Source organism: Caloenas nicobarica, chromosome 1 (assembly GCF_036013445.1).
Source record: "Caloenas nicobarica isolate bCalNic1 chromosome 1, bCalNic1.hap1, whole genome shotgun sequence".
In the NCBI taxonomy this organism is placed as follows: Eukaryota; Metazoa; Chordata; class Aves; order Columbiformes; family Columbidae; genus Caloenas; species Caloenas nicobarica.
The window spans coordinates 125471879-125498801 of record NC_088245.1 but is presented as its reverse complement, the minus strand read 5'-3'; the positions used below and the strand labels follow the sequence as shown (position 1 = coordinate 125498801).

Here is a 26923-nt window from a genome sequence, read left to right as displayed (position 1 = left end):
CACAATGTTCCCCCTATAAAAAATTACTCTGTGATAGCATGTGTCAAGGTCACTTAATGATAGTGAGCATCTCTATTTCTATTGACTTGTAAGTTTTAGACTATTAAGCAGAGATAAACTTGATGATGTAGGATTTCACTCCTATTCTGAATTACATTTCACATTTGCATCTTTGGGAAATGTGTGCTTGTATGGCACCTTGCACAACAGACAGCTTAACATGTCTACACAGTTATTAAGCATCTCTATCAGCATCCCAAGGTGGGTGAATAAAAGCAAGGACTGGAGTCGAAACTATGGAGGCACGTTAGTGCTCTCTTGACACAGCACACTAGCCTGAGCTGTGTTCTGCAGTGATTCATCGATACCTCCTTTGGACTGAGCTGGCTGTGTCTGCCTCTTACACATCTGAGCAATTATGTCTCCACAAACCTCTGGGGACTTGCATAGTTAAATATTGTACACTTCATATTTCTCAGAGTTTTGGAAAACTGGATTTTCAGGAAAGTGAAAAGCAGGGAAAGTGAAGGTGTTTTTTATTCAAGCGATTACACATGGTTTAGTGGTGGACTTGGCAGCATTAGGTTTATGGTCAGACTCGATGATCTTAAAGGTGTTCTCCAACTTAAATGATTCTATGATGATATTATTCTATGACATAAAATAGTGAATTTCTCTGGTATGTTTGCATTCCTCAGGGTTGCTCCTTGGTGAAATGTGTAACTCTCACCCTGGGTAAGAAAAGAAATACCATTTACTCAGCTCCTGGTGCCTAACTATGACTAGTTGTTTTCTTTTTCCTTTTCATTTTGAGAAAAGAAAGGAGGAGTACTGGTAGGCTCACTGTAGCTGTAAAGTGCATTTTAAAAAGACACTCCATCACTGCAGGGGTGGTTCTCCTTTGGGGACAGGCACATAATCTTTTGTCATGATCTCAGGAGTCCTTCAGTGTAAGTTCTTCCTGTTATTACCCTTCCCACCCCCAAAAAACAAACAAACAAAACAAACCAAACAAATTCAAGTAGCTCTTCCTGATATAGTATTCAGTAGATTTATGTATTTAAATAATTTTTTTTTTAATCAAAAAAGGATTCTTGGCAATTCTGAGGTTGCCAGAATTCCTGCACGGGAAGTAAAAGCAATGGGATTAGTAAATATTACTAATTACTAAATATTAATATTGCTGCACTGTTAGGCCTGGATAACCATGAAAAACCTCTGGCACATTTCCAAGCACCTAGTTGGATACGCATCATTATAGCTGGATACGGATCCTTATGAATATATTTATGCCTTTGCAGTAACACATACCTGGAAAACTTATTTTACCAGTAGAATCTTGTTTTGCATCTATTGATATACTAAGGACAGAAAACTAGCAGAGAGCAGTGTCTGAAAGTGCTTGACATTGGCCTGACTCTACTCCAATGAAGTCTGAGGTTTTACCATATAGAATATTTGGTGTAAGCCAAATTACAGTATTTTTTGTAAATCCCATACTGAAAATACAAGAATTTGGTCACAGCATTGCCTGCTAGAGTAGCTCCTTGGTTTATAATAAAACAAGCAGGAGCCTATTTCATAGGGATGAGATACATTGCACAAGTGGGAACAGAAGAGGGTGACAGTGATGTGGACACACATAACTAGACCCCTGGCTTTTGTAGTACTAAAATTAGATGACAAGCATACGATGCCAAGGGTACACCCTTTGCTTTCTCGATTTCATAGATGATAGCTTTTGTCTTTTTGACTAAGACAACGGATTCAGCCCTTTGTGGTTGCTCATGCCTGCCTCTGACTTGTACACTCATACAACTGCTGAACTTAAAGAAAAATGACATTTTTATTCTTTGTGTGGTAAGCATGTCTCTACTGAAACCACACAGGGCCATTTAGATCACTGTGTGTTTTCCAGATCTGAACTCATCCCCAGGGAAGCATCCTAGCCTTTTCAGACATGATCAGAGTGAATGCCCCTGTGTATTTTTTATATGGGTGTTTATCTCACTGTTGCATAAAATACACATTAGAGCATTACCTGTGGACAAATACAGCTAGCAAGATTCTAACTTTTCTTTCTCATACAGTCATCAAAAACCTACAGTACAGGACAATTGAGATAGCTCCATAAAATATGTGTCACATAAAAGGGGGGAAGTTGTTTTCAAAGGAAATCTTGTCTAGCGAGTGGGACAACCCACTTTCAGAAAAGTTAACTTCATGCTGGATGGAGGGCCTGATGTTATACCTGACGTTATCATTTACACAGGGAAAATTACCACTTCCTCTACGTCGGTGCCCACACAGTAGCCGATACCTATAGATAGCTGTAGTTCTAGAAGCTAACATCATAGGCTTTCTATAGGAGGGCAGTTAAGCTTTGCTCTGTACAAGGAAGTTTCCTGCAGAGGCAGAGAGAGGAGTGCTATAGAAAGCATGTTTGGGTGACCTTGGAGTGCCATGTAAAAAAAACTACAATGCCGCAGCAGGGTATTGTAAGAGAGAGCTCACCTCTGCAGGGCAGTTAGGGAAATGGGGTGGCTTTTTTGGGAGATCAGAAGATGCTGTGCCTCTCACGGCATCTTTTTCTAACAAAGTGAAGAGAGAGAGCAGAAGCAAAAGCGCAGATGCAGGCTCCAAGCTGTGAAATTTCTGCTACTGTTGTTTAACCTTGGAATTTTCCTCTCAGGACCAAAATTTTCCATTAGGATGCCTCCAGAGGGAAAAGCAATGGCCCTCCATTCTCTTAGCTGTTTCTTTCCTTCTCCCTCAACACAATAGCACCTTGTTTAACTGCAACTAAAATTTGGATTTGACTGTTAACTCTAAGGGGAATGAAGGCTGGCTCACAGCTCAGGCTCTGCCTTTCGGAATGGAGCAGCCAACAGATGGAACCAAGCAGGGAAAATACGATGCAGATACAGAAAATAGCAAGAGGGACACAGGCAGAAGATTATCCTCTCCAGTTCATCTTTTTCATTTGTATGGATACATGCAGATAGTGAAGTAGGAAAGCACCAAATTTGAAACGGATGAAGGAAAATGCTGTTTGATACAAAGAACAATTAACTTGGGGAACGCATTGCTACAAGATGATACTGAGAAGTGAGAGCTCAGAGAGATTCAAAAAACACGAGACACTTAGAGGGAGAATGAGAACAGTTACAATTACATCAGGTAAGATTAAGTGCAGAATTCATGCATGTTAGTAATAGGCAAAACATCAGAGGATAAGCTGGGAAAGAGCTTTCTTGAGGAATGTCTTTCTATAATACTCCATTACAGGGTTTCTAATTTCTTCCTTTCAAATCTCTAACACTGGGCACTGTCTGACATTGAAGACTGGAATGAAAAAGCTCCAGAGGATGCTTTATATTGTAATTCCTCTGATTTATGCAACATTTTCTGGGAAGTGCCTGTTCTATAAAAATAAACTGTCCGAGTATTGAGCTAAAACTGCGTATCAGTATTTAACTAGGTAAAATTAACCTTCTGTTTCTAAGCTACTGACAACAGTGAGTTTCATGTGTGAACTGGGGACAGCATGCAAACCCGTGTCCATAATATCTTACCTCACTCTTCCACCGAAGACCTCAGAAGAGGAGGAGAACCCATTTAAACCTTATATTCATCTACACTGACAGATTAGAGAACACCTCTAGCTCACAGAGAGCAAGGAGAACTCTCTAATAAATACACAAACTACTTTCAGTTTAACATCTGTGTCTCCAAGTGGCATTCTAATACCGGGTTTGTGATCTGTGGACAGTAATACAGTAATCTCTGACTGCTCACTGGGCTAGGCACGAGTGTGTCTGACAATTTCACCATTCGGTGGTTAAATATTTGTGGCTGGGCAAAAATAACACAACAGATTCCAGCTCCAAGGGGAAGCCCATTTGCTGTGATTTATACACTTACTGCAGTGGATAAACACTAATGCCATCATGATTGCCCGTTGTAAAGATCCTGTCATCTGTAGCAACCTGTCTTTTCCATCGGGACCAACTGTTCTATCTGATGATAAGCAATAAAGCTCTGCAAGGTGACTGTAAAAGTAACAGACTGTCAGTAGCAGCCAGAGTTCTTGTTGTTTTGTCACTGCCAGTTATTTGAATTTTTAAGACTTACAAAGCCAGGAAACTTGCTGTCTTTCTTACAATTTAGTCATTTTTTTCCTTATCCTGGCAGAAATACTGAACGTCTTTGAGTCTTAATACAAAGGCATCCCTACTGAAAGGAAAATGAATAAATCCTTTATTCCCCATTAGCCGCAAATACATTCTTATACTGTCTTGGTAGTTTTATAAGCACGTTCATCTGACTTGATAGATGTCTGAGTTCACGCTGCAGTTCTTTCAAGTTTCCAGCACAACACAATATGCCAGGATAAGAGAAGTGTATTTGAGCATTTCATGACAGTTTTTGCAATAAATCCTGCACTCTGTAATCTCTTAAGCATGTTGCATGCTGGAAAGCACTTGAGTTTAACTAGAAAACGTGCATAAACAGAGTTCCACATACTTAAGATTATCATCGACCTGTCAATCCGCTCTTATCTCAGATTTTTTCATTCCATTTCCTTTTCTTTATCCTCCTTGTGTACTGCTGCTTGAGCTCATGATGACAGGAGATAGCAAGACTGCAGTAAAGAGCTATTGTAGCAGAACTCCAATCACTGAATCTCATAAAAATTATCACCTTTATAAGGCAAGCCTGCAGGCTTCAGAAGCAGCCTCCAGCTCAAATTTCTGGGGCCGTGAGGGCAGAGGAAAAGAGCACAGATTGAAAAATGGTGACAGGCAGCAATCTGGAGGACTATAACCTACCTTAATTAATATGTCCGCAAAAGACTACAGCCAAACAGTACAGTACTGCTTCAGAAGAACTGTTACCATATGTGGTCCATACATATAAGCTGCATCACCATATGCAGGTATCACTGTACAAATGTATCATCTGCTTTCCTGGTGTCTCTGTGTCCTTTCCTCATGCTGCAGGAGCCTGAGTCACTGAGAAAACAACACTCAAGTTCCAGCTCCTCTTCCACCACTTTAGGTTGCAGAGAACATCATTTCCCTCAATTGCTTTTTGCTGTCTTTGCAGGGATTTTTTTCTTCCTTCCAATTCAAATGTGGGTGATTATGATTAATATTCTGCATTGTAAAGGGCTTTTACCATAAGATGAAAAATTCTCTCTTTGATTTTGTACTTTACTTATCATCCTCAACATAACAGAGCAGTGTAAATTTTGAGATGCATGAAGGATGTAAATCACACTTTTTGAATAACAAACATCAGCGTACTTCTGAACTTCCTGTGCTCCTTGATTTCTTGAAACATGTTTTCCTGTAATGGAGAGAAAGTTGAGCTACACTGATGGGCCTGAAATTCCAGAAATTGCTATCAAATCTTTTCCCTTTGATGTCTGTCTACATCCTGATTGCACTGTCTCCCAGGCTGGAGGGGAAGGAAAGATATTGTTGGCATAATGTTGTGTGGCTTGAATGAAAGTAGCATCGCATCTTAATCCACTCTTGCCCCACGAGGAAAGAAAATCTCCCCAGATCTGATCTTTCACATGAGCACAAACTTCATAGCAAGAATAGCGATGCTTTGACTTTGATCATACATCTCCACAGAGTGTAGAATGGAGGAAACGCATTTTGGCTCTCCCAGATATAATCTAGTTTGTTGGTAACAGGCACATCTGATTTCTTAAGACAAAAATTTTAATTCCCTTTTTCAGACAGATTTTCTAAGGGGACAAGGATTGCAAAATCATTCTGCCTTCTCATCTCAGTCCTCTTAGCACCAATAATTCAACCACTGTCCACATTTAGCCAAGTTTGACAAATCGTAGAGGTCTCAAAGTCATGCAGTTCCTACCAATTTTCTGAAAAACAGTTTGAGGCATGTAGTAAATGGCCTCACCAAAGGAAAAGCTCAAGTTACCTGCAGGTTTGGTCTGCTGGCTGTGTGTCTCCTGGAAACAACACTGCTGCCTCTTGCTGCTTGTCATTTGGGGATAGCCAAGAGGACTTTGGAGGAAGAGGAGAATCACAGGTGATGCTGAAGGGAGGAGGTCAAGAGGGAACAAGAAAAGCAGCTGAGGTTACAGTAACTCTAGGACGGATAGAAGCAGAAGTCTGGGCTTCGTTAGATCAGCTATTGCTATTAAGCAAATAGTTGGTTTCTTGGACCCTTCTCTTGCTTGCTTGCTTGCTTGTTTTCTTCTCTTTCTCTCTCTGTCTCTCGCAATGTAAGCATTAGTGTGTCCCAGAAAAAATGCAACATTATTATCCAGAAAAAATAATCTAGCAGCAATGTTTTATTTTTTAGGACAAAGTACAAACTGAACAGACCCTGATCCTTGGGTGATATAAATCCACGTGGGTCTTTGGAGGTCAGGGATCTCTTCAGATTATATCAGACCTCCCTCAAAGTATTCCTCTGTATTTAGAGATCAATAATGTGGGGAAAAAATAAAATTAATAAAATCAAAATTAACTACGTCATAAGACTCTGTTTTATATGTTCACGGATGTCTTTCATTAAGTAACACACTCCAGAGTCCATCAAGTATGTCATGAAGAATGGCAGAAGCTAATCTATCCTAAAATACAGAATGCACTATTTTTACTAGCTATAGGACAGATAGGATGATCTCAAAATATTCAGGCAGAATCACAGGACCCAGAGACCCTTGTACCATCCTACTTGTGGCTACGAAGGAGATCTTTAACTTCGTAGCATAGCATTCGGGGACTTTTTATTTCATTTTGGCTCCCATCAGGTAGAAACATATCAGGCTGCCTGCAGTTCTCCAGTTAGAAGCAGGTTTCACAAATGGTGGGGGCTGCCTGCTGCCCCCTTCACACAGGAAGCTCGCTGCTGGTGACAGGGGCTGCGTGTTCTGCAGGGACTGATGTATCACCACTTGGCTTACCTGCAAAATTCACCCATTTGGGTTCCTTCTCTCTCACTCTCACTTTTATAAGTAGCTTTGCCAGATTACATTTAAACCTGACCCTTTTAATCAGGTTACTCAGTTTAATACAAGCAAAATTATTATGAGATTGATGCTGTTATTGCATTATCTATTTTTATCTCCATTGATTCTTCTGTATCTTTCATGAACCATCCTATTGAAAATGTGACAGGTTTATGTCAGTCACAACAGGACTGTAACAATATTAGCTCTACTATGAATTCAGCGTGACACCAAAATTGTATCATACTTGACCTTATTTGATATATTCATGTGCTGAATCAGAAGCTCCGTGCTAAGCTGCACAAAGCAAGTGAAGATTCTTTTCTAACAAGACATTCTTCTATATAAAGGTTTGTGCTTTCAGTGTTTGCTGCACTAACTCCAACCATGTGATCGTATACAGATAATAATGCTATTTCTAGAAACCGTGTCTATAAGACATTCCTGCTCTCTTATTCAAGCCTGTTTACAGCACCATCAGTAGCCGGAATAACTTACACCTGACAGCATCTGTTCTTAGCATAAACTAGTGAATTTTGGCATTCTTTCTATGCCACTGCCTTGGTAAGAACAAGCAGGCCAGAGAAGGAAACCACAGAATCATAGAACATCTTGACTTGGAAGGGATCTATAAGGATCATCAAATCCAACTTCCTGCTCCTTGAAGGACTACCTAAAACTAAACTATATGACTAAGATCATTGTCCAGATGCTCCTTGAGCTCTGATAGGCTTGGTGCCATGACCACTTCTCTGGGGAGCCTGTTCCAGTGACCAACCACCCTCTCAGTGAAGAACCTTTTGCTAATATTTCATCTGAACTTCCCCTGACTTAGCTTCATACCATTGCCCTGTGTCCTGTCACTGGTCACCAGAGTGAGATCAGCACATCTTTCTCCACTGCCCTCCTTGAGGAAGCTGTAGACTGTGATGAGGTCCCCCCTCAGCCTTCTCCACGCTGAACAAGCCAAGTGATCTCAGCTTCTCCTTGTAAGTCTTGCCCTCGAGGTCCTTTACCATCTTGGTCACCCTCCTCTGGACACACTGTAATACTTTGATGTCCTTTTTATCCTGTGTTGCCCAGAACCGCACCCAGTGCTGCAGGTGAGGCCGCACCAGTGCAGAGCAGAGCGGGACAATCCCCTCCCTGCCCGGCTGGCCATGCTGGGCTCATGTTCAACTTGCCATCAACCCAAACCCCCAGATGTCTTTCCATGGAGCTGCTCTCCAGTCTCTCATACCCCAATTTGTACACATAACTGGAATTACCCTGTCTCAGGTGGAGAATCCGGCATTTGTCCTTGTTAAATTTCATGCAGTTGGTGATTGTCCAGCTCTTTAGTCTATCCAGATCTCTCTGTAAGGCCTCTCTATCCTAGAGGCAGCCCACAGCTCCTTCTAATTTAGTACCATTAGAAAATTTCGCAAAAGTGGGAGACCTTGATAAAAGCAGTTGGAGAAAAAGGAAGGAGGAGGCCTTTTACCATTGATTTCCTCAGACTAATGGAACTCAGAACCTTCATTTGCAGTTTGGATGAACCGCAGTAAGTTGCCAACTGTTCTTTTCTGTCAGACTAATACACTTACCAGAACCTTATCACTATAAACTACCACAGCTTCACTGAATCTGCGAGAGGCAGAGATAAAATAGCCTTTAGGTCTTCTTTTTTTTTTTTTTTCCCCTAGGAAAAGTGGTCTGTCATTTAAAACAAAAGGACAGAAAATCACAAGAGATGATTTTGTACCCCATTTTCTCACAGATTTTCTCTAAGAACTCATAGATAAGAGTGAGGGCTTGGTTTTCAAAGAAGTTTTGCAGTTAAATCTAATAAACATAGGCAGTTTAAAGCTCATGTCAATCAAACTTCCTGGACAAGATGTATGTGCAGTCACTGGGCTTTTTACCTGTTGTCAGTGAAGTTTATGACAAATTGCTATGGAAGAAGGACCAAGCTCTGAATCTTTGAAAAAGTCTGTGCCCACTTCCTTCAGAGCCTGCCGAAAGTAGGAAGGGATTTTAAATACGATGTATGCTGAAGGAGCTTGTCAGCACTACTTATTATGAATCAATATTTTAATTATGATCCTTGCTTTCAAGTGGTTAAATCAGAAGTATGGTTGACCATCACCGCTTTGCATCCCACCTGTCTGTTTTAACTTAGAGGAATAATGAAGGAACAGAGTTGTGTGTATTAAAATTCTAGAATCTGCAACTAAATAGGTTGAATATTCCTTTTAAAATGTTTCTTTGATTCTTCTTAATTCTCCAATATGGATTAATTCAGCTGTAATAAAAAGATATAAAACCTGACAATTTGGCATGAGCGGTAACTACATTTCATTCAGATTTTTCCTGTGGATTTGGAACAATGGGTCAAATAATCAATGAAGAGACTTCACTAATATAATGTACATTCATATTACTTCATGATAAAATACCACAAATCGTTGCATCATTCTAAGAACTGTAATAAAAAATACTATCGGTATTGCAAACATCTGAGTTGCAAATACAAAAGCCAGGAATTCTAGTATTAATTAAAGCTCCCAAGGAAAGTTTATACTGAATCTTCTAAACTAACTTAGTTATGGAAATTATTTTAAAATCTCTTTTCTTACTGTGCAAATGCATAGTCAGCTGGTATCACTGAGCAGCTCAGTCTCCCACCTAAGAAACTCCAGCCCTTAAAACAGCAGTTAAAAGTCACTGGACAGAAGTAGCTTCACGCTATTCTTACTAGAAGGTGCTAAAAAGTAGCAATTTCATTATAAATGTCATAGAAAGAGTACATCTCAATTTTTCCACATCATAGTTGTGGGGAGTTGACCTTGGCTGGCTGCCAGATGACCACCTAGACACCTCCTCACTCCTCTTCCTCAACAGGACAGAGGGAGAAAACTAAGATTAAAAAGCTGATGGGTCAAGGTAAAAACAAGGAAATTGCTAAACAGTTACTGTCATGGGCAAAACAGACCCTACTTGGGGGAAGTTGATTTAATTTATTGCCAATGAAAATAGATTTGGATAGTGAGAAACAAAGACAAATTAAAACACCACCTTTCACCAGGCTCGACTTCACTCTTTCATTCCCGACTCCTCCGTCTTCTCCACCCAGAGTGGTGCAGGAAGATGGGGAATGGGGGTTGTGATCAGTCCGTAGCAGCTCCTCTCTGCTCCTCCTTCCTCCTCACACTTTGGCCCCACTCCAGAGAGGATCCTCTCCATGGGTTGCAGTCTTCCAGGATAAACCTGCTCCAATGTAGGGTCTCCATGGGCCACAGTTCCTTCAGGACATATCCACCTGCTCCAGCCTGGGCTCCTCCATGGCTGCAGTGTGGATACCTGCTCCAGCCTGGTCTCTGCAGGGGATCCCTGCTCAGGCACTTGGAGCTCCTTCTCCCCTCCTCCTTCTCTCCTCTTGGGGCTCACACAGCTGTTCCTCACACTTTGCCCCCTCACTCCCCACTGCGAGGTAGCATTTTGTGTTTGTTTCTGGGAGCAATTTCAATAAGTCATAAGCATTATTTCTAAAGTTTTTCTTTTTTTTTTTTTGCACGTGACACTTGCAAAACAATATGTAACCCAGAAAACAGATCAGGACTGACTCCAATGAAGTTTAGCTCAGGAAAGAGAGAAAGTGCCAGGGATAACTACAGCTGACCAGAAACAAGATTCACCTGTTTACTGACAATGCATAATAACAAATTAGGACTCACAGAAATACTCAGGACAAAGGACGGCTTCCTGAAATTACCTTTGTGAGGAAGAAGAGGTGGGATCGCATCACCCTTTCCCTTATGGACTTGTAGAAATAAATTAGTACGTAAGTCATCTTAAAACAGTAGTTGTCATTTTAATTATTCTGGATTTATAAAGAACAACTAGCTTTTCCCTCATCACGCTTTCTCATTATCTTGCTGTACAAAGGATTTCAATACATTACAGAAAACTGGACTAACTTTTGCCTATATAAAATAGGCTATGAAACACTCTGATTAACACAGAAGTAATCTGCTTACACACAGAAACATTTAAAGCAAAGAACCAGAGGGCATAAAGTATATAGCCATCTAATTAGTAGGAAACATTTTCTTTCTCTTCCTGTGATTTTGTGCTAGCCCCAGCACTCCTGAAAAGGTTGAGACATATGCTGCACGCCTCGGGTGCCTCTGCTGATGGAGAACTTGACAGGGTGGAGGTGGCTTTGACCTACTCACCCAGAGGAATGCTGCCTGCAGCAGCCCCAGGCGAGCGTGCCACCACTTTCTCTCTTCTCTTCTTCTCTTCAATGGAGCTGCTGTTGCTCCTCCACGTGTTGCTCCTGGAAGAAGGGGAGGGCAACTGCCGCAGGGGGAGGAAACAAGGCGCCATGATACCATGTCTCCCCTCAGCTCCTCTCATGGAGGTGATGAGGATGACACAGAGAAGAAGCCAAGGGGAACCCCGGCACTGTGCTCTTCCCACATTGGTTAATGTCCTCCAGCCCCGTAAATCATCTGGACCAGATAGCTGTGTTACAATTTTGAGCAAGCAGCGTTTGGGGCAGCTGTAGTGTCTGGCTTTTGTGTGCATACGTGGGAGACAATTCATAGGAGGAAACAGGACTAAATTCATTGTTTTATGCAGATGCAACGGAACTGTTTGCAGCACTCAATTTTATCGGTACTATGTTGCTTTAAAGGAGGCACCCACCCAGCTTCCTCCCAGGGGCCGGTGTTAGGCACAGAAGGAAACAAACACAGATGAGATCTCCCCACATTCGGAGCGCTATGAGAAGAGGGCTGGTAGCCAGGGATTCAGCCTAACAGAGACAGGCGTCTGAGTAAAACAGCAGTGCATAAGTATTCCACTTGGATACTCCAAGCAACTGTTTTTTTAAAACACACCCGTGTATCATACATACATCAGGCTTCTACAGGAGAAGGTCTATGCAGATGAGAAGACAAATGTTTCTTGCTAGTTTTCCTTAATGACAGTTCTGATTTCAAGATGACAGCATAAGAATTACAGTTTCCCAGACCACTTGCTGTTCAGGGCACATCCCACACTCACTCCATTTGCAGATGCTTTTTAATGTCAGTACATGGATCAACGACAGGACATGGTCCCCAGGGAACAGTCTGGCACCTAATAGAAAAAAGAAAGGCTTGGGCAGCAAAGTATGCAATGAGCCACACTGATGCAGGACAGATTCTTCATTTCAAAGAGAAAAATCTGCATTCTTCAGAAAACAGTGTTCAAAAATTTAATCTTCATTCAGTTCAATGGAGCAGCTTTATAATTTACAGCACCAGATAAAGCTAGACGATGTAATGTGAAATATCTGAAGCAGTTCTTCCCCTGTATTAAAATGCACCTTGGGCAACAGAGCCTTAACTTCTCTTAACATATGTTTCTAGTAGATAAGTAAATAATTTGGACGTGAAATGAAAATTTTCAAGATAGTTACAGTTGGAAAAGCATCAGCTCATATTAGACTTCAGCTGTGGTGCCCCACTGATAAGTTTTTGGGGCAGTTTGGCATAGTTGAAAGGGAGTAGCTTCGGAAGAATAAAAAGCTGTTTTGTGTACAAATTGTTGGATTAGAGATAGCAAGAAGAAAGGCATCATTTTTACATCAAAATTCTGAAACTGGCCTTGGTGGCAGTATCAAATCAGATGCCAGAGCATGTGGCTGGATGAGCTGAGCATCTCCAAGCTCAGAGAGAGGGGAAGGAGAAACAGAACAGGCAAGGCTGGGAAGCTTAAAGGTTCCTGTGCAGAGAAGCAATCCCCTCAAGGCACTGAGCTACATTGACATTCAGCTTCCTTATGACCACAGACTCCTTCAGCTTTGAGGACAAAATCTTTAATCACGTGCACATTGAACTTTGTGTTTGGCTTGGCTCCATGAGGCTTTGCGTGCAGCAGTGAGCTGCAGGTGAGGGCTGAAGTCATCCCAACACCACCACGGCAGCGGCTTAGCGCTAGATCACAGACCAGACGATGACCCCAGTGAAGCTCAGCACAGCCACAAGCTGAGCAGTTTCTTTTCAAAGTCTCCCTGCCATGCAGGCTTGTATGGACTAAGGCATCCTCTGCAGCAAGCTCCCTCTCCGCTCAGATCCCTATCACTGGGCTTAGGGAATGTGTGCTATGGACTAGAGTGTTGTGTGTCCTCAGAGGGACCTTCGCTCAACCGTTTCACAATAGAGAAGTGAGGAATCTTATACATCTTTCTGCTGTACTTGGACATTAGCAGGCAAACAAACAAACTCACTCAAGAAAGAACAAATGCCCATTCTAAAGTGTCTATTTAAGTAGACAGAGCTGCAGTGAAGGAAACAGCATGTTGCTGTAAAGATCGCAGTATTTCACAGTGTAACACATCAGGAGAATAGCCTGTGTTGGCTTGTCCTAGCAGGTCTGGTTTAAACAAGCCAGACTGCCCTGCCACAGCTGTCAGCATGGCCACAGGCCACCAACCTGTCACTGTACCTCAAGTTTCCAAGGTCCTTCACCAAACAACACACCCAGAACTTGGACCATCCAGATCAGACCTACGAGGCTGGCAAGGCTCACGCTGGCTGATGACTTAGGTGCTTCATGCCAGCAAAGGCAAAAGAGCTTCCCCACAAGGAAGCTCCACCTCATCTTTTGTAAGTGTTGTCAGTAACACCTTGTAGCAGTTGTCAACAAGAAAGGACTCCAGACATTGTCCACCACACAACATTATCTTCAGCTACTTATAACTCTGTCAAATGTTAGCCATCTAAAGCAACATTTCCCCCATCCTGCAGCTGTCTCAAACTGAATACAGGAGTTTTTAGCTGTTCCAGAGAATAACAAATACATTTTCTTGCCCAAACTACAAAGATTCTCATTACCTTCTCACTGAGAGTGTTTTCACCAAGAATATCTTCCTGCAGGGACTTAAAATTTGATGGCCTGGTACTGTGAATGCAGTCAGTGGCAGCTTTTTACCAACGGCCAGATAAGTACCTACCATACCTGTTTGCATGATGCACACATTACCCAGAGCTGCAGAAACAAGCCTGTCCCTTGCCTGGTTTGGTGCCTGCAGCAGTGTAAGCCAGGAGCCCACACTGCCCCTTTGCTGTGCTGCCAGCCAACTTCCCATCACCAAACGTCCCTGGAAAAACACCATCAGAAGCTGCCTCATCCTTCTTCAGGACCAGGTCCACAGGGAGAACAGCCACACCTACTGGCGATGGCTGGCACAGGTCTCCATCATGCACTGCAGCTCCGGTACCACTGGGCATCCCAGCGATGCCCACAGGGTGTGAGAGGAACGTTCCTGGCATTTCTGATTGTTTCTTACACAGTGACAGAGAATTATACCAAAAGATTTTATATAAAAGTGTAAGATTAAAAAGTGAAACCCCAGAAGATGGGAAATATTGAACTAACGTTGACTGAAAAACTTCAAAATCCCATCTTTTGTTCCTTAACTATGGACATTATTCTTGAGGATTTCTGCCTCATTTACTGCACTCTTTTACTATAGTCTTTTGCATTTAATATTTTTAAGTATGGTTGAATAATTTTGGGATATAGGATTCTACTAACAAAGCAATTTTGTTCAGCATGAGCACTGTTTATCATATAAAATACATTTGTATACTCGTAAGGGAAAATAGTACAGCGGTGACTCCATGTCCTTTTTGCATCCTGTACAAGACACTTACTTATTCATCTCTCATTCCAACAGACAATCAAAGATAACCTGTTTGATTTTTAAGTCATTTCCCATGCTCTTTCTGAACCCTAAGAGGAATAAAAGCATTCAAAACCAAAACATTAAAATATTTTCATCAGAAATTGTAATTTTATTTGTCTTCAAATTGCAGGGAAGAATTCTTAGGTGGCTTATTACAGTTTCTTTAATAGTTCTCCAATTACTTATTACTATATTATTTTACATGGACAGCTAACTTGCTATCCACATAAGATTGCTGAAGTTATTCATCATGTATTTTGACTCATTGGCCAACCTGACACTGACTGACAGTCCCTAGAAAAATATAGTACAGCTAAAAAACCTGACCTAACTTTTAAACAGCTTTGTCTGTGATACTGACATGATCAAACAGAGTTTTACATATGTCACGTTCTTGCTGCAACAACCTGGTCTCCTCTCCTTTGACTACTGATAGGGAGCCTCTAAGCTTGATATGGGCTCAGACATCTTGAGATTAATCTCTTGGGACCATTCCAGAGAAATCAGGATTAATTTGCAATTCCTCAAAAATGAAGTAACTATTTCACGTAAACTACTTTTCACATTCCATCAGGCCTGAGCTTCCTATTCACAACCTTTCTGGAAATGACTGGGTTGGCACAGGGCCCCCAAGACATTTAGGAGAAAGTCATTTGCACAATGGGGAGGAGGATTAAAATGGCTTTGGCTTCTCTCATATTTTTCTTGATTGTAAGAGGAAAAAAGGTTATTTATGTGAAAGCAAAAGTTGTATTTTGTTTTGGTTTGTTTTTTCCCTCTTGATGTTTACATCTCAGTGCATCTAATTTTCAGTTCTTCTTATCTTTGTCAAGGCTGAGACCGAGATAGTGAAGGCAAAGGACTGTAAGCACTGACATGTAGTACCTGAAGTCAGAGTTAATTCCTAGCTAGCACAGCTGTAGAATTTTATAAGGACACCTGAATATTTGATAAAGGCTTCAACAGTTTTGATGGTACAGTCTACCTCACTGTGCATGGCTCAAATGCTCTGAAAGCCTCTTTTCCTACTGCTTAGACCCCTTTTTTGGGGAAGAAGGGGAAAACATGATGCTGGAACAAACATGATGCAAGAGAACGAGTCAGGCCAATTCACACCAGTTGCTGTATTTGCCTGCGAGTTACAACCTAGTAAAACACTTAAAAACCTTGCCAATATACATAATATCCTTCTATAAAGGGCATCAATAACAAATTGTTTCTGTATTCTAAATATATATAACTGCAGAGGGCATGTACACCATAGTGGAGTAGTCCATGGGAATGCCAAAATGGGGAAAAAAAAAAAAATCGAAATTCTTCTGTACCTTAAAAGTGTCTATCCTTTGCTAAGACTTACCACATCTGATCTTCAGCAGGACACCACTCTGCTGAGCAGATGTGAAGTCAGAGGCTGGAGAGGACATGGCAAACCATGCTGAAAAGATGCTCAGAAGAAATCTGAGCAGTAAAAAGGCACTTTCAAAGGCTGTGGCCTCTGAGGAGCTTCTAGCTAAGATCAGACACAACACTTCACGTTTGGCCATTACCCAGATCGGGAGAGGAAGGCACATGCTCTGCTTCTTCAGAGAATCCTCCAGCACAAGGGAAAATCTCAGCATTGTCTGCTTTGCACTGCACACCCAGGGCTGGGCTCCAAGGGTGTGCAAACAGTTCAGGCTACAAAACACCTACCTATAAATTGTTCGGTTAAACACACTTGGGCCTCTGTAGAAGCAACACTTAGCACTTCATACTACTAATTTCTAAGCAATCTATGGAAAACTTCACCTAATATACAAACTATAAGGAAATGTCAAAGTTGTGATGCAGTGGGCAGAGGTCTGGGGTGATGGCACTCGAGACACCTGGATTCACTCCCAGCATTGCCACAAGTTTGCCAGCAAAGCACTTCAGTTATCTGGCCTTGGCTTCCCCGGTCATAAAATAAAACTAATTATATGTGCTTTCTGAAGTACTCTGAGCTCTGCTGCTTCAGAAGAACTCAGTGTTGTTCTTATTCATTACAATTCTTGTTGAAATATGACACAGTTCATCCTACATGTGACCAAGCAGTAAGGAAACTGGTTCAACGCAACCTTTCATCGCATGGTAGACCCCAAAAGCATGAAGTTCCATGGATTTGCCTTCTAATTATATGGTCCAAGAATATGGATCTCCATACTGTCTGGCAGAATCATGCTAAACCAAATTTATATAATCCAGCTTCCCCTGAAGATAGCACAATTCATAGTAGTCATTCATTGTTTAATTGTTCTACTGCATTACAATATGCAATAGTACTGTCACTATAGCTAGCAAAGCTATGGCAAGGCAAGACTCATAAAGAGAAGTAGCATCTTTTGATTTACCTGTTCAGAAACATGGCTGTAAGCCCTGGCATGTGAGCTGCTCTTGCTGTTCACTGCAGGAAAGCAGAGTTAGAAACCTCCTGGCCACTGTCTGCACTCTCCCGGACCACAAAGGCCAAAGCTTTCAGGTAGGAGAAGACATCTAGCATTAAAGAAAAAAGCTACTAAAGTAATACTCAGGATCTGTTGGGCTGAGGTACAGACTGCTATTAACTGCAGAAACAGCAGTGGAATATTGGGCAAGTCTAATTACCCACCAGGGGATCTCGCTCACATGCTGAGGACATTAATGACACATCTCTCCCTGGGAGGGGAAGGGGAGGCGAACTTTAGTAGAAGCAAGTGGCAGCAAGTGCCATAGAAACATCCTGGCAGGACTCTTCTCCATCCCTCATTCTAGGAGAAGAGGAGAATAAACTTGTATCTTCAAGCATTTTTTTCTTATTTTCTTGTAGCTACCTAATGTTGTTCTTTTAAAACAGCTTTTTTTTTTTCCCCAAACCCTTTGATCTACAGCATACACTAGTGTATTTTCCTGCTTATTCTGTCCAAAACATTTAGAACTGAAAAGCCTGTATTACTTACAGTGTAGTGAATGGCTCTTACTGTATTTTAGCATGCTTGATCTTTCTTACAAAAAAGTGTTGGGTTTTTGTTGGTTTTAGTTTGTTGGAGGCTTATTTTGTTTTGTGTTTTGTTTTTGTTTTTTCTCTCTGTAGGACAGCATGCAAAATCACAGTGATTTTAAGGTCTCAGTGGTGTACCACTGAATTCAGAGAGAGCTCTGCTCCTTCTCCACCTGAGAACCAAAGCAAAGCCTCAGCATCTGTGATAATGCTTCTAGCAGAAGTGTCACTTGGACATAACGAGTGTGGGAAGTTTCTCCACTCCTTCGTATGTAGGTAGAACAATGCGTTTCACACACTTGCTCACTCAAAACAAGTCCTGCTCCATATTTCTGGAGGTACTTCTGCACTCTGACTGTCACTTCCACCTACTCAGCATTGCACCAGGACCTCCACGCCATTTAGCAATATGGAAAGATGGCTGGTCTTGAGCCCCAGCCAGAATCAATGTGCTGTAAACATAATTTTCCTTGAAATAGACCAAGTTTGCATGTGCAAATCCGATGGCAGAACGTGGGAACAAATTCAACGCTAACAGAATTTATAACGCTCCTCTTTCAAACTTGTGGTGGTGCAGCCTGAAAGCCTAAAGGAAAAAACACTTAGCAGATGAAACTGTAAAGAACCTCATGGACCCAAGAAAAGAAGCTCAAAATTGAGCTTTTGAGACCACTTCTAACTATTTGTCCATACTGCTGTGCCATACAACTGATTCACATTTCCCAGCGTTTTTGCCGCACTAATTTAGTGTCTTGATACAGGTGAAGCTGTAAAGATAATATAATGAACCTTGTGCACTCTCAGAGAGAGGAAAAATTAAGAAAAAAAAAAATTAGCAGCTGTATCAGATACTCACTCCTCTGGCTGAAATGAAAAAGATGACTATTTGGAATAATGACAGTTTTAATTTTGAATTTTGATTTTGCTCAGTGAAAGAAAGTTGATCATTTGAAAGCTAATCATTTTCTAGATAATACCGTATCACCTTCAGCAGAAAGAGGAAGGAAAGAGAGAGGGAAGGATAATAACATTTCGGCTACAAAGCTTTCCCAAAATCATAAACTCATTACTGCAAGCTAAAATCTAAAGTCAACCAAAAACTAGGACATACTGGGCTTGCGGGTTACAGATCCAAAGCTGTGGAGTAAAACTAATCAGTTCTTGGACAGGATTTTTTTTTCCTGCAGTACTATCTAGTTGGTCAAATCAAGCTTTTCTAAGAAAAGAAGATTAGAGGCAGTTGTTTAAAATATTTGGGGGCGAGGGGAGAGAGACGGATTTAAGCTTTATTACTGACCAGGATATACAAAACAGACTGTAATGAAAAAGCAGTATTGAGATTGTACTTGCAGTCTGAATGGAAAATGTGAAGTGAAGGCAGGGCCATATGGAGGAGCTTATAGTTACAGCAAGAACTGATGCTGAGGCAAATGTCCTCTGAATAAGTGAAATTAAGCATTATTGGGAACTTGCAGGAATTAAATATATATATATATATTACACCTGAACACTATAAATAGGCTATTAAGCAAGAAAGGAAATTGGAAAAAAAATTAATTTAATTTTATTTATAAGGATTTTTACTCCTGCAATGATCACTGTACTCTGCATGGATTGTTAATTGAAAAAGTACTAGGTTAAGTATCAGTCCTTTTGCATGAACAAAATATGTGATGAAAAATTCTTATCCTTTAGCAAAATCTCATCAATTTCATTGTTTTGAAGATTTCATCCTGTATGTTACCAAAGCCTGAAGTGATGCACATGTGCTACATTAATGCATTTGAAGCCTTGGTGAACCACAGCAGGATGTCCTATTTATCTGCCCACCTGGAGCTTACTGCAGCACTATGGACCTATTTTGCACAGGGGCACATCAGGATACACCTTGCATAAGTTAAGAGAAAATAAAATACTACAGCACAGATATCAATGCCCTGGCTTGATTTCCATTTGATTTTCCTATAACCCGCTTGACTTTTCACCAAGATAGCTACATGAAATTTGCCATAGTTAACCACATATCTCCCAAGATGTGAAATGCAGGACTAAGATATCTTTATGATGTACTTTTAAAATGTTTTTATCTCCCTTAGTAGTGTCTAAACCATCCTAGCTCTGGTCCAAGCCAGCTAAATCCAGCCTTGCTTCCTTAATTTTCATTTTCTGATCTCAGAACTTTTGTTGTTCTCCATTAACCTTTACTGACAAGTGGTCCAGAATAGAAGCAACTCAAGTTTGGTATTTTTGTGAATGCAACTCTGAGCGCCTGGCCACCTGCTGCATAATCACCAAGCCACGGAATTACAGACTATTTGAAGACTATCATGCACCTTTACAGCTCATCTATTTCATGCTAAGGCAGATATTTGACGTAGGTATATTTCAACAACAGAGACACAAACCACCAATTTTCTGAAAAGTGACAGTCTCCTCTATAGTTTCTTCAAATCCTGAGCAGCACTTTACACAGTCCCAGCAATAACGACATTCTGGCCACAGCCTGGCCACCCAGAAGACACCCCTATTGAGGCATCAAGAGCTGACATGTAACAGGTCATCGTAATGCTGGCGAGCTCCACGCGCTCAGTGACCACCTCGGGAGTGAGCTCCAGAAATGCTCCGGACAGCGCACTGGTGTAAAACAAGAGATAAGGATGCACAGGACCTGATTTTGTCAGATCCTGCCTATCATTAGGAAGGGCAGCAAGTAGGTAGGTCAGTTAGGGGAAGTACAAAGGTTTCATCATTCTCAATATATTAAGTATGTCCAGACAGCTCTTCAGGCAGTTTAAAAGAGTGCAGCTCCCTTGAGTTCAACAAAAGGATGCCCATTTACATGAGCTGAGCACCGGCTTCATGATTTTTTAATATTCACCGACAGAGCAGCCCAGTACGGCAAATGACTTCTACCGTACAAAAGCCTGGAAATACAATGGTATGGAATCCAAAGTAATCCATCCCTCTGCATCATCAAGCCTAGATGGCAGAACACACAGATATCACCAATGAGATTTTGATTTTAATAATTTATGGTGAAAACATGCAAACCGTTATGCAGTCAAGTGTTATCCCTGAGCTCCCTGTATGCATTGAGGCCACTCAGCTCCATTGACCTTTCATTGCACAAGTGTAGACTTGCTGGGGTGTCCTGCTAAGGTTCTGTCAATACATTTTTCCTGGGCCTTTTATAGGGTATTTTTAACCCGATTAACCACTTAAAGCATGCAAACCAAACTTTACGCTGTCTCACACTTGTATAGTACTGTCAAATCCAATGAGGAGGGAAACACACAAAAATTGATGTTAGGACACTTTGGTAGCAATCCTTTAGAAATATTTGTAGCAAAATAGGTTTCTGTTAAGTGTGGAATGAGGAAATTTAGGCAAATTATATTACAGTAAAATGATAAACCACTGAGCATTCAAGATCTGGTGAACAAAATATAATAACGTCTGGACATCTAATGACAGAAAATGCAGTCCTACTTCCTACATTATGGAGTAGAACAACTTGTAGACACCCAGTAAGAAATACTTTTGAAAATTAACATTTTAAATGATGTTCAAATATGATAGAGACTTTCAAAGTACAATTTTTGCCATGTCACACTGATGAAGCTCAAATGTATATTTATATCACTCTCTTCACAAACAAAATCTTGAAAAAGGTTGACAAAAAGTAGCAGATTTGCAGTGAAATTAATTAGGTTTTTGTCTTTATAATTCTAATAGTGTGGGAATGGTAATATCACAGAAAAAAACCTCACCGCTCTAGCCCTGCTTGGAGAAATATAGACTTATATTTGGAAATCTATATTGAAAATTTCAACTTATTAGAAAATAATAATTTGCAGGTTAGGTTGACTTATGTGAGTCTGGTTTAAATCTATATTTCTCAATTGGAGAAAAATATTATGGGGCTAATCCTGCATCTTCAAAAACACTAATCACTAAACTGTTGGGTATCTTGCTTAAGGAATACATCAGTGCAGGGTATGAACCTGTACTTAAATATCCCATTTAACTACAGAAACACACAAATTACTGGAAGTTACTTCTAGCATGAACTTAAGTGTATCTATTTCATCACCTAAAGCAATTTCTATGGAACCTAAAAATTACTCACTTGCTCATTTTCAGGATTCGTTAATTTTAGAGATTAATACCAAAATTCATCCAAGTATAACTTCTTACAAGTATTTGTTGAAAACTGCCACATTCTCTTTTTAATTAACTCCAGTGATATGTTAATAACTTGTGCAGTTTATCAACTATTGGTTAGTTCTAATCCAGAGCACAGCTTGAATGACTACCATTTATAATTTTTTAAGTCATATCGCTGAAATACATTCCTGTAACCTAGTTAGAAGTGGCCTTAAGGATGTACAGAAGAAATGAGAAAGCTCTGTGTCCACTATTAACAAATACATGTTGTTGCTGCTGAGATTTCCATGCTTTGGAGGCTGTCTCTGCAACTTAGTGCTTGCTTGTCTTAATTTATATTATTCCTTTGTTATTTGAGTTCATTTATTTTATACAAGTGGTAAAAGTAGAAAAGATAAGAAGGTTGGGTTGGCTCAGTGTAACAACTAGAAATTCCTTGGTATTAAATAAAAAATATTAGGGTCGTGAACTTTAAATATATCTTTATATAATATATTCTGATGGGTTATGTCTAGATAAACATGGTATTTCCTTGGACAGCTCTATCAGTTCATATATCAAGGGAAAAGCTTTCTAACAGAAACATGAAAGAAATACTCAGTAAGACACTAAAATTTAATTATTGTGTTACCTGAGACTGAAAATGATATCTCTACAACCATTATTTTAATCCTAATTAATTAATTTTTACTCATCATCCCCCATTTTCTTGTTTAGAGGGCTAGAAAAGCAGTCATTAGCTAGATGCTGAGAAACAGTGAGAATTCCTATTGCTTGCATGTCCTTTCTCAACTAATTAAATATCAACAAGAGAATCCATTCATTTGTATTATAAGCCAGATAAATAATGAAAAAAAAAATCCAAAAGCTCCCTAACGGTGGAAAATGCAATTAAACTACCAGTGTATTAATCCAGGTTCAATCTGCTACTCCACTGTATATCAGTGCTTTCCTTTCCTTAATTAACTAAAACATGAAGAAGAAAATCTGATGGCTTAAGACCATTTTCTTCACTGTTAGAAATGCTTCGGGATCTTTTTATTTTGTTATCACAAAGAGTGTCAGAGGAGTTCTTGCCATTACTTCTGTTTGTCACCTCTAAGAGTGCCAGATTCCATGGAGAAACTTCCTGCTGTTAACGGATGTGAAGGATTAATATTTTATAACATCATTACTTTATGGGCAGGATAACTACAGTAATAGGAATACATTTAATATTTTATGCATTCATAACCATGTAACACACAAGGAGCATTTATCCTCTGGCAGCATCTCTTTGGATGTGTGTGTGGTTGTTGTGATTGAAAGCTGAACAGTTTGTCATACTTATTGTTTATATTGTGATGGAAGTAACAGCATCTAACCAGTGTTAGGGTACCACCGCTGCAGGCACTGAAAGAGTGAATCTGAACTAGGGCTATGCACAGAGCTGGCAGCAGAGAGTCTACAAACCACGCAGAGCAATTTTAAGGAAAAGCAACGTGGGCAATTGCCTGGGAGCCTCGCTAGACCAAACAGAAGCAGCAAAGCAAATTACGTAATGGGGAGTTTGACAGAGGGAGGAGTGCAAACCCTAAATCTCTGCCTGGGTCCCTGCAACGCTGATGCCAGCTGTGAAGCTGAGGTTTCATGATACACAGAGGTAAGCATTGAGACTACGTTCAAGCAAATATGTTTCCCTTTAAACTCTGGTGTGCTCCTTTTTCCTTCAGAGGCTACTCCCACTAAAGCCAAGCAAGTTAAGGCTGCCTAGTAGCAGCAAGGATGCTCATGTATTTCCAAAGCATGCTGTTGTAGCATGTGGCTAAGTTATACACACATGGTTTACTTTCTTCTGCAAGTTTCATTGGCCCTGAATTTACTGGTCTGTGAAAGCACAAAGCTTTGCGTTTCATGTGCTCTGTGCATGTGCGCAGACTTTCCCCTTGGCTCCAAACTGGGCACAGTTACACTGTAGTGGTGAGCAGAGAAACAGCAAAGTTCACCTGCATCTCGTGATAAAAAAAGTGAGCATACACTGAGTACGGACAGTTATAAAATAATTATAGATTTTTCAGCTGCAAGGTCCTAAATGCCTTCAGCTTTTCTTTCCTCCCCTTCCCTTGCCTTTGCTCAGCACTTTGATGGACTGTGTCCCTTAATTTATTTAAATGTTTCAGTCATCAGGTCCTTGTTCTCTAAGCATATGAGGAGCCTTCCACTTGATGTTTAAAGGAGCACTCAAGTGAGAAAAGCTGAGTGGAGTTAACGCTTGCCAGATCAAAAAGCATCAGTCTTTCACTTCGCACAGGAACATGCCTTTAGGAATGCATCTCCCTGGGTGGCATAAACAGCTTCTTTTCTTTTTTTTTTTTTCAGCTTCATGTTCAGTGTTTGTTAAGCGAAAGAGGGACAGGCAGGAAAACAGAAGTGTGGCAGATTCTGCCTGCATCGTTTCCACAGTTTTTCCTAGCCCCTAACTCTTTTGATACTTTGTATTCACTGTCTTACTTGACTGACACAAGAAACCCACTGTGGGGAGAGAGGCTTCCTGTGAACTGAGCCCCGTTTCCATGGTGCGGAGTTTTCTCCTTAAAAATAAATTCCTGTTTTCCGTGGCTACACCTTACGTACAGCATTTGCGGAGCTCCCCACTCCTCAGGGTTAGGGGCCAAGGGCAAAGGAGGGCGACCACGTCCCCCATCCCAAAAGGTTGCCGACCGCTGGCTACAGCTCCTCGCTCTCCGGTCCAGTAAACCTCATCACTTCTCGGCATGCACTTTAAGATCAGCGAACCATCCCTGTGCCTCCCCCCCTGCGGCGTGGCGGGGAGAGCGGTGTTTGACTGGATTTGGGCGCACTTTACACCCGCTGCGCTTCAGCGGTGACACCTCCTCGCCCGCGGCCAGCCCCGAGCGGCTCCCGGGCTGCTCGCACCGGCCTCGTCCCCATACCCGTCCCCGCTCCGCTGGGATCTCTCTCCGCGACCAACTTCCCCGCGTCCCGCCGCCGCGCACCGGGGCAAACTTTCGGGAGCGGCACCCGCGGAGCCCGGCAGAGCGCAGCAGCGGAGCAAACCGGGAGAGCTGCGCACCGCTCCCCGGGCAAACGCCCCGCCGAGGAAAGCCACGGGCCGGAGGGCGGCAGCCCAGCCGGCGTCGCCCGCAGCCCCAGCCCCTTCGCGGCGGTTCCCTGCGGGCTGCGCCGCCGCCCCCGGCGGGAGGTACGCGGGTCCCGCTGCTCCGGCACGAGCAAGTCCCCGCACAGCGCCCGGGGCAGGAGGGAGGGGAAGAGCCCAGCAGCGAGAAGTCCCCTTCGCCGCTCCCGGCGGAGGGAGCCGGCGGTGCCTGCGGAACGGGGCGCGGAAGGTGCGCGGGCAGCACTCACCGATCCGCAGCACTTGCTGGCCGGTCCGGGGCAGGCCCGCCGAGGCGCAGAGCAGCACGAAGAGGAGCCCCCCGCCGCCGCCCGGAGCCGAGCGCCGGGGCCACCGCGGGCCGAGGGCGCTCGCCATCCTCCGTGCCCGTCTCAGTTCATGCCGGGCTCCGCGGGTGCAGGGCGCGGGCGGCTACCCCCGGCGAGGCCGGCTGCGCGCCGCCGCTCCGCGCCGCCCGCCCATGGCGCGGAGGCTCCGCGCCCGCCGCCCGCGCTCCCGCCGCTGCCGCGCCGCGCTGCGCCGGCGCCCGCGGCTCCCGCCGCCCGGCTGCCCTCGCCCCCCGCTGCCGCCGGGAGGGGAGGGAGGGGGCGGCTCCTCCCGCGGGGCGGCCCCGGGCGGGGCGAGGCGGGTCCGGGGCCTGAGCGGGACGGGTAGAGTGGCGGGGCACCACGCACACGGGTAAACGCACACGCACAAAAAACTGTCTTGGTGCTCCCCGGCCCGCGTTGAGCAGGGGAAAGGCAGGGCAGGTACAGGTGCAGGGGCAGGCATAGGGACTAAGGCAGGACAGGGGTAGGGACAAGGGTAAGGAGGACGGGGGCAGAGATGCTCCCTGTCCCCGGTCCCGCCAGCCCTCCTGTCGCACGTGGTGCCATGTGCTCCTCCGGCCCCCCACGGATCTCTCCCCGAAAGGCTGGAAACCCCTTCTTGGCCTGGGGGAAGCTTCCCCCCCAACTCCCGTGCCTGTCGGCCCCACAAGTCCTGCTTTTTTTTTTCCTTCTGGTTGTATGGGAATTTGAAATGTGGGCAAGAGGCGAAGATGGGACAGGAAGCACATGTGTGTGCACGGCTCCCTTTTTTGGGGCCGGGCATGGGATGAGGCAATGGTGAACAATATATGGAGGCTGAGGGACACCCGTGGGGACAAGCTGGAGGGAAGGTTGCACTTTCTGCAGTGTGTTTACTACTCTGGACTTCTGCAACCAAGTGAGGGACAGAAGACACATCCTCACAGGAGCCTCAGCAAGGGGACTGCAGGGCTACTCACTTGTGATCAGGAGTTCACAAAGTTCAAGTCATGAAAACTCAAGGACAGTTTTGGACAGTTGGACACCGTGATCATAACATTCCCTGTCCTTGACTTGGCCAGCGGATTGCTTTTCCCTTATGACTTGGCATTCTCAAATTATTTTTAAAATCTCTGTTTTAAAGGTTCAGCGAAACTCAAAATGCTTCACTATAAAGTAAACATATGGGTCCTGAGCATATCTGAAAAAAGAAATAAAACATAATAGGAGAATGACTCCCACCTAGCAACAGAACTAAAATTGCATAGCTGGGATCCAAAATTGAAGTGATTTAAATTTGTTTATTTTGTATTCCTCTCCAGTCTAACTATTGTTCCAGAAATTAACTCCTTGGAGCAGTCACAGCACATACTGAAGTGCAATGGAAATGCAAGCGTCTACATTATATCTCCCAGTCAGTCTCAAATGTTTCCTGAAAAGCCTGCCTCTACTGTTTACAGAGCATTTTAAGCTATTCAGGAGTTCTTATTACCAAGATTCCTAGCCAGGATGTGAGGTAGTGCCCCACTTTACATTTCTTACAGCACATTTTACATGGATCTTGGAGAATTTTTGCCGGTGATGTTTATTTTTCATTTGTTTACCTGAGAGCCATCCTTTC

General features: G+C 42.6%; 1 protein-coding gene across 4 annotated transcripts in view; it reads right to left on the bottom strand.

Moving 5' to 3' along the window:
* GRIK1 (glutamate ionotropic receptor kainate type subunit 1) overlaps positions 1-25372 on the bottom strand; it is a 173342-nt gene extending 147970 nt beyond the window's left edge. For all 4 annotated transcript variants that reach the window (XM_065626861.1, XM_065626858.1, XM_065626860.1 and 1 more), the window contains exon 1: positions 25246-25372. In XM_065626861.1, coding sequence (XP_065482933.1) covers positions 25246-25372 — 127 coding nt within the window. The remainder of the gene's footprint in view (positions 1-25245) is intronic.
* Between the last annotated feature and the right edge of the window lie 1551 nt (positions 25373-26923).